The 22,496-nt window shown below is 37.9% G+C and overlaps 1 protein-coding gene across 1 annotated transcript; it reads left to right on the top strand.

The window, feature by feature from the left end:
• Positions 1-1,688: 1,688 nt before the first annotated feature.
• Positions 1,689-21,806, top strand: RADX (RPA1 related single stranded DNA binding protein, X-linked; the record flags this gene model as incomplete). The annotated part of the gene is made up of 15 exons (XM_080624893.1): positions 1,689-2,283; positions 3,054-3,196; positions 5,012-5,204; positions 8,995-9,103; positions 9,258-9,349; positions 9,444-9,566; positions 10,747-10,854; positions 11,617-11,784; positions 11,936-12,096; positions 12,606-12,817; positions 13,934-14,002; positions 15,059-15,138; positions 19,035-19,328; positions 20,574-20,756; positions 21,661-21,806. Exons 1-15 carry the CDS (start codon positions 1,704-1,706, stop codon positions 21,804-21,806), a joined length of 2,661 nt encoding a protein of 886 aa, XP_080481019.1. The 5' UTR covers positions 1,689-1,703.
• Positions 21,807-22,496: the final 690 nt, after the last annotated feature.

Genomic DNA, 22,496 nt, shown 5'->3' with positions numbered 1-22,496 from the left:
CCAGAAAAGGCTTAGGTTTTATAACCCCTTGTCCAGCTTTTCAGTCTGATTTAATTGGTTCAAGCAACAGGTTTTCCAGGTTCCCCAAGATAAAACACTCCATAGTGGCAAAGGCAGTAGACTAAGAATGGAATCATTCTCAAGCTGTGAGCTTAGAGAAGTGTTTTCTGCTAGCCCAGTGTGTGAAGCAGCTCTGCCTAAGCTTTGGTCTTCTGGCTTTCCAAAGGCTATCTGTACCCAGTGACACTATACATAATGGAAACTACTTCTCCCACTTCCTGCCTCTTTATCTTCAGCCCTCTCCCCTCACTCTGTCCTGTTAATTTATAGCCTAACATTTCCGCCAGTAGACAAAAATACATAGAATAACAGGCTGGAAAGGACCTCAAGGATCATCTGCTGCAATCTTTCTTGGCAAAGCACGACCTAGATTAGATGTCCCAGCAGCCTGTTCAGCTGAATCTTAAAAGTGTCCACTGTTGGGAAACCCATCACTTCCCTGGGAAGATTATTACAATGACTGATTGCTCTTATTGTAAAAATCTTCCTCTTGTGTCCAGTCGGAATCTCCCCAGGAGTAACTTGTGCCCTTTACCCCTTGTCTTTTCCATGTGACTCCTTGTAAAAAGCAAGATTTCATTTTCTTTATAGCCACCCTTTAAATACTGGAAAGATGGTAATAAGGTCTCCCCTGAACCTTTTTTTCTCTAGGCTGAACAAGCCCAGCTCCCTCAGCCTTTCTTCTAATAGCAGGCTCCCCAGTCCTTTGGATCATGCAAATCCCCTGAAGTTTCACTAATATAGTTAAGTGATTGTCGTATCATAAAGAATAATTAGATTATCTTGATGGTAGCAGTGGGATGAGAATCAATAATAAAATTTAAAAGTGAGGTCACACACTTAGGGACCACTTGTAATAATTTCTAATAGACGGAAAGGCAATCATTGCTGTTGGAAACAACAGAGAAAGACCCAGAAGATGTTATCAGTGGCAGGATGATTATGACCAACACCACCCTACAAGCATAAAAAGGGTAAATACAATTTTAGGAACTAGCATGAAACACTTTTAGTGCACTCAGGAACATGAGGTCGAAGCAATAATGATCAATAATGAGTGTTATGCATGCGCTTAAAGCGGCACCAGGCACAGGTGCAGCACAAAGCCCCGCACAGGACCATTTGTTACCGGGGGTCTGGGGCTACCTACGGAGCACGCCGCCGGCCCATCGCAAGAAGGCGAGGTCGGGCACCGCAGCACGTGTACGAACAGCCCTCCCCTGCCGTAGCTCCGGCTCGATTTCTAACGACCGATCGGTGCTAGCCCACGGGAAGGAGAGCGTTCTTCCCGCTCCCCGCCTCAGAAACCCCTTTTCGCTGCCGCCACCCAGCCATTCACTGCCGGCTGCTTCTCCCTGCGTTTCGCCGGGTCCCCCCTTCCTCCCTTACACCCCCGCCGCAGCCGAGCCCACTCTCGCCCGCCCCGGGTCCGCTGGCTCCTCCCTTCCCCCTCCAGGACCGTTGGGAGGTTTGAATGGCTCTCGGCGCGCGCGCGCGCACCAGCTCCACCCCGCGCGCACGATGGCGGCGCTCCGGCTGGGCCCGTGACTGCGGGAAGCTCAAGCTGACGCCGCCGCCCTCCCCAGCAACAGGCCCGGGCCCCGGCTGTCGGTGGCGCGGGGGAGGGGCCGCGCGAAGCTGTTATGCAGGACCCTACCCCAGAGAGCGGCGGGAGCGCCCGCCCTGACGAGGAGAGGCGGGAGGAGGCGGTGGCGGAGCCGGCGAGCGGCAGTGCCTCCTGGCTTCAGAGGGTCTTTGAGGAAGCGCGGGGCGATTCGCAGCTGAGCGTGGTCCCCGCGGAGCCGCCGCCCGTGACGGTAGTGGCGGTGGAGCGGTACCTGGCCGAGGCGCAGCCCGCCGCCGCCGCCGCCCCGCAGTACTGGTACGATGTGACACTGGCGGACGGCGCGTGCCAGGAGCGCTGCTACCTGGCGCCGCGTCTCAACGGCCTGGTGCAGCGCGCGCACCTGCACGCCGGCGTGCGCCTGCGCCTCACGCGCTGCTCCTACCGGTACGAAGAGAAGCGGCTCAACTACGGGTTCCCCTGCCTGGAGGAGCTGGAGCTGGCCTGCGGCGACGGGCCCACCCCCGCTGCCTTGCCCCGCGGCCGCCCGCTGCCCCTTCGCGGCGACAAGAAGTACTACCTGCCGCTATGGAACAACGAGGATCCATACGGAGACGTGTGGGTGACAGAGAAGCCCCGGGCGCAGGTGAACGTCGATGGTAAGAGGCGAGGAGGCGGCTTCAGGAGAAGGGGGTGTCTCCTTGTCAGGAGAAGGGAACGCGAGGCAGCGCAGGGGTGAGGAGGTGCGGTTGTTGCCTTGCTTGTGCGCCGGGCTGAGCTCCCTGCTGAGAAGTGACCCTCTGGTTGCGATAGGCACCCGTATGAATGTGATATATGTGTCACAGTTTACGTGTTCATGTTACTTGCAGAGGGGTTTTTAAACTTTCCAAAACATTGACTGAAAGTACGGTGCTTGCACCCAGGCTCCCGATGTATCAAAAACATCCTTTCCCATAGTAATCTCTTGGCTAGCCTGTGGGACTGGTACTCGCGCCTGGAAGCTGCCACCCAAAACGTGGTCAGTGTTGAGGGACTGAGGCTAGTCCATGAAGCGAAGTGAGGAGGGAGGTATAGATGGGACTGTTGCATGTGTGTGATGCTCTTGTAGGCTAATGCCTATATCTTTTGCATTAGCTCTTCTGCTCCTCTGATGATGCTTCCTTGTCATTTAAAATGTGTCACAGTGCTCTCTTTCAGTTAAAAACAAAACCGAAAAAAACCCAAAACAAATCAAAATAATGCTGTTTGCAGATAGCGCAGAACAGAATCTTATGGTGAGCAGTATCAAAAAATAACCCTTTTTAGATGTTACAAACATTAAGAAAATACATGTGACATCCTCATCTGTGCACTTTACTCCTGAAAACTTAAATGTTCAATCATAAATACTACTTTGGTCTTTTTCTTTCTTTCCCCCCGTTAACCTTAGTCTCCAAGCTGACTTCTCTTGATCACCTGGAAATGACCTGGAGAAGCAGAGTTCACTACCATCCACTTCTTGTGAGAGTCCTGCACAAATCTAGACTAAGGTACTACGGGAAACCAGAGAAAAAAATGGATATGCCTTATCAGGTAAAGAGAGATAAATGCGTCGGTTAACATTTGAACAAATAGCGTAGGATATTTGGAAATCATTATTGCCATGTACCAAGTACATAAAGTTAAGAATGATACTGTAGCTATTTTATGTTAAACTTGCTACCTTTACTAAAATGCTGAGCCCCTTCAAGTAGACTAATGCCTAGCCAGTCTCTGAACAATGGGTACTGTGGGAAGACTAGCAGCCTGTTTTATGTCTGAGCGTAATGTTACATGGCATGGAATATCCCCTAGGTCAGTTCAGGTCACCTGTCTCAGCTGTGTCACCTCCCAGCCTCTTGCTCATCTATAGCTTACTTGCTGGGGTGGCAGAGTGAGAAACAAAGACTTTGACACTATACAAGCACTGTTCAGCAACAGGTATAACATTGGTGTGTTATCAACACTGTTATAGTCATGGATCTAAAACATGGCACCATGCAGGCTGATGCAAAGAAAATCAACTCCATCGCAGCCAGTCCCTGTACAGGAGGGCATCACTTTACAAAGAGCTCCAGTAACTCGTATGATTCTTCCATTGGGGGGAGAGAGGTATGAAGCATCTGAATGAAGGGCTGTGGTGTTCTGTTATTCCAAGTTTCCATTCCCTGTGCACTTGAAGGTAAATCTGGACCTTTTTATTTGATGTACTTTTCAGGAGAGTCTAGATTATACTCAAACTTCTTTGGCAGTTCATCAGTCATGTTTCCTGGTGTTAGGTGTAGAATCAACACCCAGAGCTGGGTTAGCTCAAGAAGTTAGGAGACAGATTTTACTTGCTGTTTGCTTTATGCATTCCTTCTTTAAATAGTATTGTGTGCGGAATTATCATTGTTAGATAAAAAACAATAGGTAACAAAAGATTCAATGTTATAATGCTTTACTTTCAAGGATGAATGGTTCATGACTAATCAGGAATATTCGAATGAACTAACAAGTGTTGATTTGTATAGTCTCTGTATTGAACTTGGAATAAGGAAAAGAGGGCTTTAGAAGCAGCAAGGGGAAAAGACACATAAGGTGATAGATATGTTGAAGAATGGTGATATAGTAAAGATAGTATGAACAAAAGCAGATGATTGAGGCTGATGAATGGATAAAAAGAAGTATTTTGATAAGTCTGAGATCTTTTTTCAGTGGATTACTATCTTCTAAGACCATTATAAAAGCGTTTAAAAATCTTTTTCACTGTGTAGTGATCTGCTCAGTTATGGATTCAAAGTTCACCCAGTTTTTAAAAAAAAACCACCAAACAACATCTGGTATAAATCTTTGTCATGAGAAACACTTAGATGAAAATGTAGTGGTTTGTGATGCAGGTTATTTTAGGAGTTTGTGTTTTAGTAGGTTGTGGGTTTTTTCTTCAAAGTCAGACTTGTATAGTGTTTTGATCAAGAATGTTTAGCAAATAATCCTGCAACATCTCAACTTCCTTCATGGATATTTTGAAATATTACTCCAAATACAGCATTCTCTTTGGCAAAGAAGAATCTTTTCAGTATTGTTTCTTGTATATGCTATTGCCGCAACCTTCTCCAAAAAACCACAGACTTAAACTGGTGTCTTCTACCATTACTGAGCACTGTAAAGAGAAGAGTTTGGGCTGGAATAGTTGTGGAAGGATTCTTATGTGGAAATTAGGGATTTCTTCAACTCTAGTGTTCAATACAAATTTTGGAACATACTCTGTATCTATCTGTAATCATCAGAGAAGTAGTTCATAAGTCAAGTAGCTGATGCGTTATATAAAATAAATATGTGCCAGAATGATATATAAGATATGAATATATTTGTCTCTCTTTTCTTTAGGCTTACTTTGAAGTTGCTGATGGTTCAGGCATGATGTCAATGGTTTTGTGGAACTCATTGTGTCCTGAATGGTATAACAGTATGAAGGTTGGCACAGTATTACTTCTTGAGCAGTACGCTGTCAAAACCAGTTACCCATTTAAAACAAAGCCAACCCCAGGGGATTCACAGATGAAGAGATTTGCTACAATTGGTTAAGTATCAGAGAAACCTGTTTTGATTCAATTAAATATAGCAGCAATAAGGTAGCTCTGCACAGAAATAAGTGATCAATTGCTGAGACTAATTGATAAGGTATATATCCTTAAATATTAGCTCTGAAAGGTGTCTTAGTATCCAAGCTCTTATTGTTCCTTGGTTCATATTTGGATCATGTATACAAAGTTTATTGCCACAGTTAGTTAAAACTTCTATTTTAAAATAAATAAAAAACTAATCCCTGATGTCAGGTATTGGCATCATAAAGACAGGCCTCTGACACTGAATTTTAATGTGATTCTACTTCCTGTTTAATAATACAGATATTTGTGCACGGCTCACGCATTCTTCCACATCACTGATCTGACTTTAGATTTTAGCGTATATGGTCAAGGCCCAGAGTGTCTGCTAAGCCCCACTAGATAAAAAGTTGCATTGATGACTGCTGTCTGTGCTGAAACAGCAGCGCTGTGGCAGTGCAATTATGACAAATATTCCTCAGCTATGAGAAGGTATTTTCTTGCTTGCAGTTGTTTAATGTGACAGCTATCAAAGGAGCTATGCTACAGAAATGAAAGTGCTGCAATCTAACAATATGTCATGGTTTAAGCCCAGCTGGCAACCCAGAAACCACACGGCCGTTCACTCACTCCCCCATCCCCCACCTCCCCCTGCTCCCAAAGGGATGGGGAGGAGAATCAAAAGAATGTAACTCCCATGGGTTGAGATAAGAACAGTCCAGTAACTAAGGTATAACACAAATCACTACTGCTACCACCAATAATAATAATAATAATAATAATAATAAGGGAAATAACAGGGGAAGAGAATACAACTGCTCACCACCCACTGACCGATACTCAGCCTGACCCGAGCAGTGATCTAACCCTTCCAGGTAACTGCCTCTAGTTTAGATGCTGGGCATGACGTGCTGTGGTATGGAATACCTCTTTGGCTAGTTTGGGTCAGGTGTCCTGTCTCTGCTTCTTCCCAGCTTCCCCTCCTCCCTGGCAGAGCATGAGACTCAGAAAGTCCTTGGTCAGAGTAAACATTACTGAGCAGCAACTACAAACATCGGTGTTATCAGCACTGTTTCCAGTCTAAAAGTCAAAAACACAGCACTGCACCAGCTACTAAGAAGGAGAAAAATGACTGCTACTGCTGAACCCAGGACACAATAATAGCCTTTTCAAATGGGATTTGATCAACTTTTTTTTTTCTTTCAATGAACATGAGTTCTTTTCCCTTTTTTGCTTTCATACTTGGAAAAAATGACAGGCAACATTCAGAAAATTCAAATAACTTCTTTTAAATAAGCAAATATATATGTATGTTAGTGAAGGATATATATGTATATATAACTTATGAATAATGACAGTTTCCTAATGCAGTTGCTACAGTGCACAAAACCAAACTATTTTCTCTGTTAGAGGCACTGTATTCTCTATCTAATGTGTCTTTGCCTTAAAACCAGATCTTAATGTCTGAAGTGTTTGTGATGAGTTGGCAGAAGAAAAATGTTTAGCCAGGAATGGAAGTTTGTGAGGGAAACTGTTGATGATTATAAACCACCCCTGAAAATAGTTATAATTGCCAGAAAACCTTTCTATGGAAAAAGGACAGAATAAAATGTCATGAGGTGACTTTCTGTATGGGCAAATATCACTTCGTTCTAATGGCTGGGATTTCTGCAAGCATTATTGGGGTAGAAATGCTAGCAAGAGATCACAATGGAAAAGTAGGCCAGTGGCTGTAAATGGTGATAGATATGTAATGGAAGAACTGGAAGACAGTCTATAGTAAAGTGCCATGGTATATTTTAAGACCATGAATAAACTGTAAAATCACTAATCCTTGGTTCATATCAATGTATGTACAGTATCTTTTTCCTTTTCTCAGTGCAAAGCTCAGAATTTTTTTTTATTGTAAACTTAGAAAAGCACATAACATCATGCGTTGATGGATCTTATGCCTTTATCCTGTAAGAGGAGAATCTAAAGAGAACAGAATATCCATAAAAAGCTTCTAGAGGGGTTCTAAAATTGATTTTAGGCAACTCCTGGTGCATGGGTTTGGGGTTTTTTTGTTCAGATGAAGTGCAATTTAGTGCCTCGCTAATTACTCCATTAATAGAAGGATCTCTGTATATGCCCAATATGGGGCAGTGTTTCAGGGTTTTTTAAGCTTGCACAATGAGTGCTCCAAAAATTCTTCAGCTAGCTAGTTAAGGCAGTCAGTTACTTAAGTAACAAGTACATTTTTCATCATCTGTTTCCAATTTGTGATGCCACCAGATTCCAGTATTCACCTGTAAATGTTGTAAAATATATCTGGAGGGTTGACAAGGCCACAACAGAAAGGACTTTCCAAATCAAGAGTTCTTGCAAGATTTCTGTGAATCAAGTTCTGCATTGCTTGCTTCTGTTTATAGCTGCAGCGTTATATGAATGACATGCTGAAAAGTGCTGTTTCAGGACCTAAAATGTTTGGAGCTTAAATAGGTGGTATCAACACCGTGAATTTCACTGCTAGGCGAAGTGTGTATTTCACAAATTACCGAATTCATGTGGTACTGATGAAAACTACTGTTTTGAATAGCCTGGGCTGACCTTAGCTTCTGAATCATCCCAGGGTATAGTCTTAAATATATGTCTTTTGTCTAATCTCAAAATGACAAAACAATTGGTAAATAGTTTTGATGCATGGGGAAGTTTCGTTTTCAGAAATTTATCTCTAAGATACTGTCTTAAAACACCGTATGCAAAACCACGATTGTTCTCCAAATACATAGCTAGAAAGCAGTAGCCAAAAGAAAATTCTTAGTAATTCTACTTAGAAAATTCTACTTAGAAAATTCTACTTAGACCCTAAGTAGAGGGTCTGATTTCAAGTCTAATGCCTTCTTAATATTGCAATGCTAGTGTGAAACATGGATATAATTATATATTGTATACAAATTTTGTACCTATTTAATTACTTTTCCAGGTACATTATTTGAATAAACCTTTATCCAAACCAAATCATCTTGTAGAAGGTTCATCAGAATCTGTATTTTTCATGCCAGCAATATTACTTTTGTTACTAGAGAGACAGTAGAGAACCACCTTGTGTATTCTAAATGCTGAAGCCATTCTTCCTGTATTTTTTATCTGGTTGCAGAATCCCTTGCTTCACCCAGTGCTCCACCATTTTGTTATTAAATGTCTAAACAGTCTGCTTAATAAATCAAAATTTTCAGGTGCTATAGAGAGACAGACCTTGAAAGACATGAAAGACTTTTTGTGCTCCTCTATGGTCATGGTATCTTTCTATTATATTAATAACTACCTTAACTGGTATCAGATGTGGAAGTTCGTATCTCCTAGTTCTATCTCCTGTTTTACTTCATTGTCTCCAAGTCAATTTTAAATCTTGGTGATGTTTCAGAATGGAGCTTGCATAAAAAGTAGTTCATATCTAATAAGTATTTTAGTATTAGTTTCTTTTGCTGGTCTTTTAAACAACTGGCTGGATCAGACTCACGGGCTCATGTAGGGAATAGGAAAGTTTAACATTGCTCAGATTATAAAATTGCACTGTTGGATGCTGTACCTGAATTCCTTGCTTTATTTTGATGAAAACATAAAATTAGAGGAATTGATTCATAATTTCACAAATGGTGAGACACAGTTGGAATACTTCATATAAGAAACTTGAGCCCTGGTTTTTTGCAGGTTTTGTTTGTTTGTTTTAATTTGCATTCATGCCTTGAATGTTACTGACTTTTTTCTTTTTTTAATGCTCAGAAATCAGCCTTAATGTTCGAGATCCTCCTACTAAAATAACTATTATTCCAGAAGAAATGGTTAAGCCAGAGTGGGGATTACCTGAAGTTAAATATCGATTTATCACAAGGTAAAATACAGTTTTGTTGTCTGTCAAGCTGGAACTTTAGTTTTACTGCGTTACACTGAATGTTAGTTGGAAATGTTTTTTGATAAATGCTTGAGAAAGCTTTATGTTTTTTTTATTAACAAGTACTCATGGTTTTGTTCTTTTTTGGTTTTAGGTCAGAACTGGATGGCTTACCAAACAATCATTCCTGTGATGTTATTGGTCTTGTGACATTCGTAGGAAGGGCTGAACGAGCAAGAAAGAAAGGTTTTTCTATGAATATAACATTTGGAAATTATCAAACAATATTTAACTTCGTGAATAAATGTTTATTTATTTTTCTTAATGTTTGTTTAAATAGAACATGGTGAAGACTTCTGGCTCTATCGTTGGGCGCATGCCATTGATGGGACCTCAGACCAACCGTTCATACTGGAACTATTTGCATCTTCTCAACCAGAAGTGTTTGAGCATATTCACCCAAGTATTCATCTCTATAATGCTTATTAATAATTATTTATAGTGTTTTTCTAGTGGGTTGCTAATTTCATATTCTGAGTATAATTGCCACTGAATACAAAAATGCCATGGTTTAGCTCCTTAAAGGGAAAATAGCTAATCAGAAATAAAAATTTAAAGATAAAGTAAGTATCTGAAACCCTTATCATATTGCAATCTGCCAGTTATTCTGAACAAATAGATGGCCAGCTGGGCTTCGGGCTCATATGATCTCATTAATTTCAAACAAAAACTTAAGTGAACCACTTGGGGCAGCATCTCTTGCATCAGAGGCAAATAAAGGATGCAGCTGGTCAAATCTTTGCTCCTTTTGCCCTGTAAATAAGTAATTTTTTAATAGACAGGAATAATTTAAGAGGCTTGGCAGAGAAGAGAGAGGTGAAAGTGGAAAAGCTTAATTTCTTTGAATAAATATTTTTTTGGCCAAAAAGCAGTCATCGCCCAGCTGTGTTAGTTATTACATGTGAGCTAATAATGATGTATTTCAAACTGGGGAATCCTTAAGTAAGTATCTTAAAGGAACTTTAAATATTTCTTCTTGCCATCTTTCTCTTCTTCTCCAAGTGCTCATCCTTCCATTAACACTGGTTGATGTCATGTCCATTTTTATGTCATATAATGCAGGACCAGCTGTACAACCCTCTTAAGATTAGGGCTTTATTCATTTTGAGTGTTCTGGGGAAATGGCAAAGAATGACATTCCAGTGATAAAGTGAGTTATTAACAAGAGTGAGTTTGTACTCTATGCTGAAGTTTTGCAGTGGCATGTCATGATTTCTTGGGCTTTCCATGGTTTTATGCTTTTTATTCTTAAGAAAAACAGCCATTTAATGTCCATATTGACTACTTCTTTCATGGATATCCTACCTGATTGATGAAGTACCTCATGTTTTAGTCCTAATATGTATGCTGAAATTTTCTTACACAGTTATTAAACTGACAATTTAATTACATCTCCATATTGTAATTTATAAGAGAAGCTCAATTTGTGCTGAAGCATTTATTGGCTCAAAAAGTAAAATGTCTTGTTTAGAGCACTTAATAAAATTAATCCAGTGTGTATCAGTCTTAACATTCTGAAATCGATGAAATACCAGGAAAAAAACCTGAAAAGCTTTTTTGGTTTTCTTGTTTTTTTGCTCCAGTGACATATTTGGTGTGTACACAAATGAGAGTGGTACGGGACCTCACTGAGAATCCTTCCAGCGCAGTTTACCTTACAACTTCAAATGAAAGTCAAATATTCATTACAGGTAATTTAAACTAGTTTTAGTTTGATGTAGTTCTCATCTTATTTCTTTGAAAAGGATATTTTAATTTTACAACAAAATAATCAATGCATAGCATTGGCTTCCCTGTCAGAAATTATGAAATACCACTGCAAACAGAAAAAAGAAAATTGCATTCTTGTGAGGCGTTAATGGGTATATCTTATAAAAAGTACCAAAGTATTATTGGGTTAAGTCATATGTTTACTAATTCTTTCAGACCATTTTAATCCTTTGATAATATGGCAATGCAGATTGCTGCTTCCTTAAAAACATCAACACTTGCAGCTTTTCTGGCTTACGTATTTCCTTACTAGAAAAACAAACAAGCAAAAAAGGATATAGTTGTCCTAAATTTATCTTAGCTAATCTTTTTCACCAAGTATTTGGAGAGCTATTAGGTTTCAGCTTTCCCAGTGGAAAAAGGGGGTGGTGCTGGGTGGCACTGAAGGAGCATTCGTTCTGGTAGTCTGTTTTGAATACTACTGTCTGCAGTTAACGGTAGTCTTTATGGTGTTGTGATACTGTATGCTAGATACTGCTAGCCAATGTCACAGGCAATGTCACAGACACTGTTAATTTAATAAGACCCTGTTAATTGGTAGAAAGATGTCTTTTGTATTCTGTAGTCCAGATTTTCTTAATGTTTTTTTTTTCTACATAGTGTTCATCAGGGTAGTTTCAGGATGAGAACAGATGACAATAACTTGCTTTGGTTTTGATACTGAATTATTTTTGTTTTAAAAGGGTGGCACAGGGGCCAGCCGTACACAAAGGATACCAAAGTAAGAAACTTCATTCAGTGGACTAAAACACAAAACGAAGTTGATCGAATGGAGAAAGCTGTCATTGGTGGCTATTATCCTTTTCCACGACCTCCAAATAACTTTTTGAAATACTGTAAAAATAGTAAAGGTATCATACCCTCAAATATCTTTAAAGATTTAAAATCATTAAGAAGCATGAATTTTTTAAATCAATTCAGTATTTAGTAACAAATTTTCTTTTGAGTCTTGCATTCAGACATTTTGATACTGTATTTCTTAAAAAATTATTTTTTTTCCAGTTGAATCTGTTTTGAAAGCTATAGGTGAAACAGGGAAAGAGATTGAAGACCTGCACTACAGAGAACACAAGCGCATTGCTGTTCAGGGAATAATCAGTGCCATAAGATACATCAGCTGTAGCAATGTGGCTGAAGAAGCCTCAGGAGTGGAACTTGCTCAGGTACAGTGTTTGGGATTAATACTATAGCACTTAAGCAGCTATGATCATAACTAGAGTGGAGAATCTTGTATTTGAGTTCATTTGAGAACCTCGCTACATTGTTTCTTGATTAACATTATTTGCTATTTTGAGAGCTACATTCTCAAAAGTAATAATTCAGAACTTTTTAAAAAGCAACAATCTGGTGTTTTTCTGAAAGTGTTACAGCATTCCTCCACAATTCAAACTCTGAACTGTGTAACTAGAAGTTTCTAGTTTGACTGACTGGATAATCTAATGTAAATTAGAATGTGGAAGAGGCAGCTACTGTAACATGCTCACTATCAACTTTTTAGACAGAATTTATCTTATTAATATGATTAGAAGATAATTTCTGCTAGGTATAACATGATTTTCACAAAGCAGGGTAAAATGTTCCTTTAAAAGTTATTTTGAAACTTGCAGGTTTTTCAGTTAGAAGCAAAACTTTAAATGCTTTGAAACTCTTAAACAATTAACTGTTGTTGCAGAAAGATAATTTTCAGTCCCTTGAAAGTTCTGCTGCGTCCAAAGAAGACTCTGTTCACAAGATAAAAAGCACCAACCTTCAGAATAAAGAACTTAAGTCTTTTCTGGAGTCACAGTACACTCCTGGGGAAAAACATCATCACCAAGCTCTTCTGTCCCAAAAGAGTTCAGTCAAGAGAAAGATGCCACGCAGGTTAAATACAGATGCACGACAGTAAGCTCTCTTCATAAATATCTAGTAATAATATTTTCTAAAAAGTGTTTACAGAAGTTAATTCAGAGCACAGGCCACAGAAAAATATATAAGAAAGCCTTGAAAGCATAAAGGGCAGTTAGGTACTTTTCCTAGCATCAGGTGATGACAATTGCACTGTTAGGGCTAATGAAGGCTTGATTAAAGCAGGTGTTTGGGTTGCACAGCTCACTTCTGATTAATATGTGTGCTACTTTGTTGTTAATCTCACAGATTTGAAATAAAAGTAGTTAATCCTTGAACCCTATGTAGTTTGGTAACATAGCCTTGGAACAAGCAACAGTTCAAGTGGTGTGAGGAAATAAGATTCCTTCACTGATAAGGCAAAATCAGGATCTGGTATATGTGTTCCTTAGTTTCTGACATAACTTATTCTTTTCTACACTGAATGTAGCTGTCAAAAAGGCAAATAGATGGTGGGCATGTGCTAAGGTACCTAACAGCTCAAAATAACTTGTAATATTATGGCTCTGCTTGTGATGGGGTTTAGTGAAACTGTATTCCATTTAGTCAGACATAGACGAAGGATACCATTCCAATGTAAGGAAACAGAATAAGACAAAGTAATTTGCCTGATGCAACAATATTAGACTCGAGTAAAACACCTGCTTGTGTAAGATTGCTCTTTGTTGCAACGTTTGTGCAAAATCTTAGTATTAAAAGCCTGGTGTACCTTTGACAGATTCAATGCTGCAAAAATCTAGCCAGTCACATTTCAATTTTTATTTATTTTTATTGTAGTGGATTTCTCATGCTATAAAGGGGGTATTTTTCTTGATTTTTCACATCCAAAAGTCATAATGTGGGAAGAGGGTGGGTGTTGAGAATATTTTGAGAGAAAATGAGATGAATTATAAGTAGGATTGAATGAAAACTTAAGAAAACCCTGATGAATGGAAGTCCTGTCTTGTCAGTGTTACAGCAGACTTGTTAGTCGATTTCCATTGTGTAAGAAAAATTCCAACATTTGAGTGTCTTAAGTTAGTTCTGCCTGGAAGAAGAACATACATGTTCTTTGCTTGGTGTATTTCCATTTAAATAAGCACTGTAAAATAATGGTGAATTTCCTACTTTAAGGAGAAGTGCATCCGTTACTCCTGTATCATCTCACCACTATTTCACGCGGTCTGCAAGAAGAAAACTTGGGTAAGTCATATGAAGCTAGTTATATTAAGTGATTGCAGTGATGAACAGATACTTGAAGTCAAACTTTTACAGGTCAGGAACCGGTATGGAAGTGAAATGAAAGAACAGATCAGGGGAGTTTCATATTTTCTATTTTCTTCCTTTGCACTGATTGTAGTTCATATATATTGGATTATTATATTCTGAAACGCTGGGTTTGTGGGGTTTTTTTTCTAAGTTTATTCAGACATCATGGTGAGTTTATAAAAACAGGAGTGGAGCAAAGAAAAAAAGGAATGAGTGGGTTTAAGAGCTTATTTTACCATGATCTGGCTGCAGAGTATCTGTTACGTTTTTTTCTCCTGCATCATATCCTAGGTAATTAGTTAGAGATGGTTAGAGACTAGTTGCTTACCATTAATTCAAGATTTTGTGATTAAAAAACCAAAGTATAACAAAAATCTAGTTTGCTTGATTTAACTGATTGTTGTTACAACAGGGTCGTAAATCCAAAGGAAAATACATATTTGGAATTTCTGTATCTTTTTGGATTCCGGAGCGGTGACATTGCTCCACTCATGCTTTAGTTTTGACTGCTGAAGGGTTCTGCTATGAAGGTGCAGCAGCATCCTGTGCATCTGTGTTTTAGAATCAAATCATAAACCTGTTGGTCATCTGTGATGTTCAGATTTTAGTGGAGCATGCTCTTTCCGGGAGGTGCCCAGTAGAGGGCAACAAACACTGTTTTTTTGAATGTAAACACTGGTTTTTGGGTGTAAATCCATGATGATTCATTGAATTCGTAGAATGGTGTAAAATACATTCTTATCTGCTTCATAAAGCAAAGAAGTAAGTAGTTCTTGTCCTAAGCTCTTCCAGACTAGTTTACTAAATGTTATAGGTCTCATGTTAAGCTGCTGTATTGCATGTTTCATAATATAAAACCAGGTACTAGTGCTCACTCATTTGAGCTTGTATCATTTATCACTAGAAATTTGTCAAAGTTTGAACTTACGCTGCATAGTGTTTGAGGTTAAATAGGTTTTAAATGCATATGCTATAACTTTCTTTTTATAGCTTGGATGAGTTTCAGCATGAAGATGTTGTGCAAGATAAAAATAGGCAGATTCTGTCAGACAGTTCACAGCACTCCACAGGTATGTTGCGAATAGTTGTATTAACCTTAGGAGGTTTAAGCTTACTTCTTCTTTTTAGGTCCAAAACCTTTGTTTGTCGAGATGTATCTGGCTGCATCAACCTCTAGGGAGCCACTGTAGCAAAGTATTGTTAATGCTATTCTGATCAGTCACGTCCCTGATGTGTTCTAAAGGATGGCTGGAAGGACAGCATGGGCTTTATACAAGCTTTAAGTTAGTTTTGTACCTCTGAAGCACTTGGTAGCATCAGACTGTATTTTCTGTTCACAGTTTTCTTGCTGTAGTGATCTACATGTGATAAAATTGTCTCCCTTGGGGAAGGTAGCCCCAGAGCTTTGTGAGCACCTGATTAAAAAGATAAATACAAGATGTGGGAAAGAAATAGATGAAACATTCTTATTACAAGCCAGTAATAAGAATGGCGTTTGGTTTAGGGATTTTTCTAAGTTAGTATTTTTAATTTTTTCTCTCTTCCTCTGCAATTGAAAAATAAACTTGTGTTCTATGCAGTTGATTTCTTCATATCTATTTTGGATGAAGAAAAAGTCTTAATTTGTCAATTGTCATTATGTGCAGCTTGGTCTGGTTTTTATTTCATGCAAATATTTTGACATGCTTTCCTCTTTTCAAAGCTGACTGAATATTCTCTGAGTCATGTAATTTTATCTAAAAGTTCATCTACTCCTAGCATCTGTCCTAACATTAACATCTGCCGATTTATTTCTGTGTATCACTATATTATGTGTAATGTTGTCCATCCTTTTATTTTTGGCAAGGCAGCAGTTCATTTATTAATGACCACAGTAGGTTGTCCTTGTAGCCTTTTGATGATGATCTCCTCCATTGTGCTGCTTTAAAGCAGTAGAAATTAGTTAATTTTCCTAAATGTTTAATATATTCAGAGACTGAAGTGATGAGGAAACTTCCAAATTGGAGAAAAAATTATACAAGTAACTGTTTAGAGTGAAGATTTATTCCAGAGAAAGAGCAGCCTCAGGTGGTATGTTAAGAGATCTGTTCTTCAGAATTAAAAGATCTGTAAGAAACTTTGATAATTAATTGCTTTGTTAGTTGTTAGTATTCAGTGAAATTTCTTATCGCTTTTAAAACCAAGAAATCAGATTGAGTGTTTTCACCTGAAATGATTTTTAAAGGAATTTCTGGTAGCTGTAGTGTTTATCTTAGTATGCTGTTACTCTCGCTAGAATTGTTGTGGTACCATCAAGATCTCATAAAATGAATGCATGTATGCTGTTTATTTTAAAAGGTTGGTTTTCAACAACAAAAAAAAAAAGAGTGGGAATATTACCAGTGAAATACATGCTTCATTTTTTATGTGTCCTAAAGAAATCTTGCATTAGATACTTATATTTAGATTACTTTATTTAGATACCTGTATCTAAAATACAGATATCTTTAGATAGTTTTATTCTTAAACTTTTCCCCTGATATTTCCTCACTGCATGTGAAACCCTATATAACTTTGGCTGGCTGATATTTTGAGTGTAGACCAAAATAAATTAATCAGTCTCTCATCTAATGTAAGTATGCAATAATTATATGAATATGTTAGTAAATGTAGCTACTAAACATATGCACATATTTTTCTCACATAACGTCAGTCCTCCTGGCAGTATTTATTAGTCTTAATATAAAATAGTGTTTATCTGATGCTAGTTTTATCTAAATAACAGTGTGTTTGTATTTTGCTTAACAAGCCTATTAAGTATGGCATATGTATCAAAGTCAGCACTTTTCTATAGAATCATAGAATTAACTGGGCTGGAAAAGACCTTTGCGATCATCAAGTCCAACCATTGCCTCAGGACTGCCAAGACCATATCACCAAGGGCCTCATCTACACTGTTTTTGAAAGCTTCTATGCTGTGTTCTTTCAGATTTTGGAAGCTCAGATCATAGGTGCTGTATAAAATGGAGAAGTTTTACTTTGAGCTTCATAGCATTGTTACCATGGTCCCAGGTAGAGCTCTTTTTTTTAAGTACCAGCAAAGGAAACTGCCTTTAGAAGCTATTTATGGGAACATGAAATTTCCCTCCCTCCTCCCTTTATAGCTATGTATAGCAGTGCTGACACTTTGCTCTCCATATCATAGCAGTCTGCATCAAAGTACCACTTTTTTAGCAGTCATTGGGTAGATGTGCAAAAAGAGCTAATGGAAATATCCAAACCAAATTATTAGTGTCTTTTTAAATGTTGAAATATCTTGAGGCAAGAAGCAGTATTGGAATATGTTTCATTCACTAGAATTTCATTTACTCCAGGTACTATTTTTTGCAAGAGGTACAAAGAAGAAGTAAGAGTGCAGTCTGTGCTGTAAGATAACATGAGTAACTGAAGTAGAAATGCACTGGCTCAGGTTTACTAGCAAAAGTGTTTGCAAGAAAGGAACTTTATAGTAATGGTGTAGGCTGACAACCAAATTAACTTCTAATTTTTTACAAGAAGAAACATCTACTGTATACTATAATTGTACAGTAGGTTTAAAGAAAAAATCCTTCTGCTAATACGGTTCAGCTCAGTTGCTTTTTGTGGGAAATCATGTGTTTCAATGTTCACCATCGCCATTTTTATGTTTTTAATTGGTTTAAAGCAGAAAGTAGTCTTTGCTGCCAAGAGGCTGTCTGTGGCTAGAAGAATTCAAGCATTTGCTTTATTTTTCTCTAAACTGCAGTCAGATTGTTAACGATTTCAGCATCATATTGTTTAAATAACCAGTGGTGGCTTTTTTTACTGTGCTCTCCTAATTACACACGTTTATGCTAAGTTAATGAGTGTACAAGCAGGACACACAGATTATGGTGCCAATTATATATTGAGGGAGAAAAGTGAAGTTATGATTGAAGTTTTTGAAAGAGAAGGGATTTTATTTAATCCCCCTACTTATATTCTGAAACTTTTTTTTTGTATTTTATTTGCCGAATGTATAATATTTCTTCTTCATGCTTGTAGAGAATACTGTAATTCTCCAAGTAAAATGGTGATTAAAATGTTTCTTCATGTAGCAGCTTTCACGTGCCACTTTATCTTGTATGATGAATTCCATTTCTGTGAGAAAAATACTGCTTTATGCAGTCCAGAACACACTTTCAATTTCAGTAGCAGTGTCATTTTTCTTTAAATTCATGGTCCTTTGTTGTCTAATTGAATGCAGCAAGACTTGTTCATTGTTGAATATTCTTGTGTATGTTGTATCAAGTTTGTGTACTACATTCTGGTTTCTTCCTTTTTGAACATCATAGCAATTATGACACTAAAAGGAAGTAAAAATAGCCTTAGAGAAGGCTATGTGATGAGAAGTTGTTTCACAGAAGATGGTGAAGGTGGAAGGCTATACTGGGAATATTTTGAAATGAGCTTTCTGATAAGCTCAAAAAGCGGGGTTTAACACTTGTCTTCAAACTGGAAGTGATGGTTGTATTAACACAGTTACCATTAACAATCCCCATGTTGCATGTAATAGGAAAGAAGAATGAAGCTATCATTGCCTGTATTATATAGCAAGAAATTGTGAAGGTAGCATAATCTTAATGTAAACATATAGTTACTGTGCAAGGGATGGAAAAGTTTACCTTCATTTTTATGCATTTTAAACTTGTTTTCATGGTGTTCATTAAACAAGTTTTGTGCTTGCCAAAAACAAGCCACAATGATGCTCTGCATGTGATGAAATGCATTTTTACTACTAGTCTAGCCTCTAAGGTTACCAGTTTGTCCATGTTCCAAACCTACTTTAATTTGTTGTGTTGTACGTTTTGAACATTCTGCCATGTCTTCATAATTGAAAAGTTGTAATGAAAATATTTCTCATCTAGCAGAGAAGCAATATGATTCTGTGCACCTATAGGCAACTAAATATTTTCTCTGTTTTTAATAGACCAAGAAGGAATGAGTGATATACTTGAAACTGAAGAGACTGGGAGAGCTTGTGGTTTATGGCAGAGTGACCTGTGGGCACAAGTGAAAGACAAGTTAATGAAATATTTGCATCACAGCACAATTTTCCCTGAAAGCATCCCACGTAAATTTGATTATGCGCACAGAGACTTGCTTATGCAACAGTACAACCTTCATGCAGCAGTGCACCAGCCAAAAGAAACCAGAACACATAAAAATATCAGTGACTTTAAAAGTGCTAGTGGCCTTGGGTATTATGCAGTGACAGTCCTGGGTAAGTATTTGGTAGCTCAGCCTCTAAAAATGGTTAGGCAAAAGCAGTATAAGCTCTTAACTCTTTGCTTCATTCACTTGAGAATTACTTGAAGGTTTGTCAGAAAGTGAATGGATTTCTAGAAATTAATCAGTTGATTCTGAGTATTTCTTGAAGTTTAAAAAGATGATTGACATGTTTTCTGTTAGAGTCATGGCTTAGTATAATTTTTTACCAGAAAGCTGTAATTCTCATTAAAACTACCTTTAAATGAAATGACTGAACATCTTATTTCTAGTATCTGTTTTCATATAATTTGTATTTTTGATGGTTTATGTGTATCACTTGAAGAATGTGTGTAGTCCTTAAGCTAGTTTAGAGGTAGGTCCTGCTCACTAGTTCAACCAGTCTGACATAATCAGGTAAATTATTCAATTGTACTTGATCGTCAGCTGACTTTCCTGCTGGAGAGGTATTCAACAGAAGCAAGTTAGTGTTCTTAAAGGGAGAAGGACAACTATAAATGCTTCTTTTGACCCTTATTCTCATTGAGTTGTTTTTTGAGTTGGTTTTTTTTTTTTGAGTACTGTTGCTCCTAAAGTGCCTTTATTTCATGCTAGAAAATGAATGGCTGTATTTCAGCTGTATTCACCAACTGCTCTCAGGAGCTTCTGTTTAACACAGTGTCAGTTGACTGATCTTTGTTTGTTAAAATATAAATATGCAAGTTGATGTGTAGCTGTTAACATTACTGTGGGATATTAATCTGATTTTTTTTTTTCCACATGAAGAGAAAGAAATTGCCTAGCATAACAATGCTCATGTGAAGTTCCCATAATTTAGAAGTTTCCGTTATTTGCTAAGGGAGATTTGCAGAGGTGTTTGAATATTTACAGTCATTAGAATCCTGAGACTTGCAATTTACAATACAATATGCAAGATGAAAGTAGCACAAGTACTGCCCCATATACTGCATAGATACACTGGTTGGAAAATTAATTCCTCTACCCGTGTAGCAGTGATAAATTTAAAAGGGAGTGTGAAATGGCTTCCAATGTTGGTTTAATGTTTTCTAAGCTAACAACATTGTTAGCCTTAAATCACAGTATAACATCATTTCAATTTGAATGTGCTTCTGTATAAATATATATACACATATATCTTGAAATGTATTTTCAGATGTCAGTTATCACTTAATGGTAAAAGAACAAAGTGCATGAAGTTGCTAATGTGCTGAAGAACTTTTTTTTTTTTTTTTTTCAACAGGCATAAACCACGATGTAGCAATAGATGTTGCATTTCTTCCACTGTTTTGTCCTGATGATCCCCACTTATTTCAACTAGAAGACATTCAAAATGATATGTTATTGTCTTGTATGAGTTGCATCTCTGCAAGTCAGCAGACAGACAGTAGCAATGGAAGACTTCCTGACATGTTTCCACTTTCAGGTGAGTCCGGCTTTCACTGACGTTACTCATGTTTCGTTTCTTGTTTTATCTTTGAATACAAGAGTTAATCCTCTGTAGAAGTCTCTGCTGTAAGTCAGGCATGTTCACGTCTTCAGTGGAAGATTCACGAATTATATGCGACCACCTTCAGTAAATAGATGTAATACCGAACTTCCAAGGCAGTTTTTACCAGAGCTGTTCTCATACTCTGAAGATAGTGTTTTACTAACTCCTAAGTGACCTAGATAGTATTTGCAGTTACTTGTTGATGCAAAACTATACTGACATAGAAGCCAGGATGTGTGGCTGAGCATGTGAATATTTGGCTTGATCTACTTTGAAATAGAGTGGAATAACAGTCACTCAGCCAATCCATTTCATTGATGTCACTTTGAACATCTGCTTTAACACAACCTAAAGCGCCTGTAAATGGAATTGTTTGCCTGCTACTGGATTCTGTTCCTTCAGATTATGTTTCTAATTACTAGCACCTCACAACAAATATAGTGAACACTGTTAATGTGTATCATACAGTAAAATGCTGTGTAATTATTGTATTTTCCTGCATGGTTATATAGACAGACCTGATTTTATTTAAATGCATCTTTACCTTTCCTTGAATAATACTGTGGGACCTGAGAATCACTAATGGTTAAGGAATGTATGTTTCAGCCTTTCTGTATCCAAGTTCTGGATCCCTGTCATTTCTAGGAATTAAATTTACTAGTAAAATTCTACCGAAAAACCAAAACCCAAACCCCAGTAAGCCAGCATTTAATAGTTAGAGTGAGGTTTTTTCACTGAAAGAAGGTTGAACATACACACATTACTGCATGGAAAACAGTGTCAATCCAGTATACCTTTTTACTGTATGTATATTAAAACACCTTTTCTTACCTTCTAGATGAAATTGTAAAAGCAGCGATGGATCTAGATGGCAAACATGTTGTCTGCATTCTGGACATCTGTCACTTGGGTGGTGATAAGGTGGAAGTCTTTCTAAGCAAAATCTACAAGACAGTAGAACCTGATGTGCTGGAGGCAGTGTAATTTAATAACTTATTTTTCAAATTTATCTTGTTCAAAAAGAGGGAAATAAAATTGCTGTAACTTGAATACACCCTCTATATATTGCACTTTTCTAGAACTAGCAGACACAAATGTAAAATTGTTTCTTACAGCAGTTGTAATGGACATCTGTGTAGCTGAGGAGAGCTGTTGCTTTTATTTACAGTCTTGAAACAGATTACACAATGTCTTGGTCACTTATGTTCAAGAAGGGTGAATAGACAATACAGTGAACTTATCTTTTGATAGGATGCCATGATATGGTATGATTGCCATCTCTCTTTCTCTGCCTGTGCACATACATTCACAGGAAATGCATGTATCAGGTTGAGAACTGAAAAGAGGGGCAGGCTTTCCCAATATTAAAGGCAATGTTTGGAAAAGAATTAACAGGCTGTGATAAAAATTCAGGCTGGAAATTAGAATAATTTTGGGGATTGGAGCTGTTATGTTCTGTAGTGATCTTTTAGTGGCAGTCTTGAAGCTTACTGTGTTTTGAAAAAGTGATTAAATACCATGGTGCCTTCAGTACTTGGGTCTGGGCTTTTGGTGATCCAAAACCCATTTTCAGTTCTTCTTACCTGAACAAGGTCAACTGCTGGTTTTTTTTATATGGCTGCTTTTGTATATATGTTTTTGGGTAGTAAGTGTAAAAAACCGAAGTGTTTTAAC

Source organism: Psittacula echo (genome assembly GCF_963264785.1).
Source record: "Psittacula echo genome assembly, chromosome: 8".
NCBI lineage: Eukaryota > Metazoa > Chordata > Aves > Psittaciformes > Psittacidae > Psittacula > Psittacula echo.
This window is presented reverse-complemented; position numbering and strand designations above follow the sequence as displayed.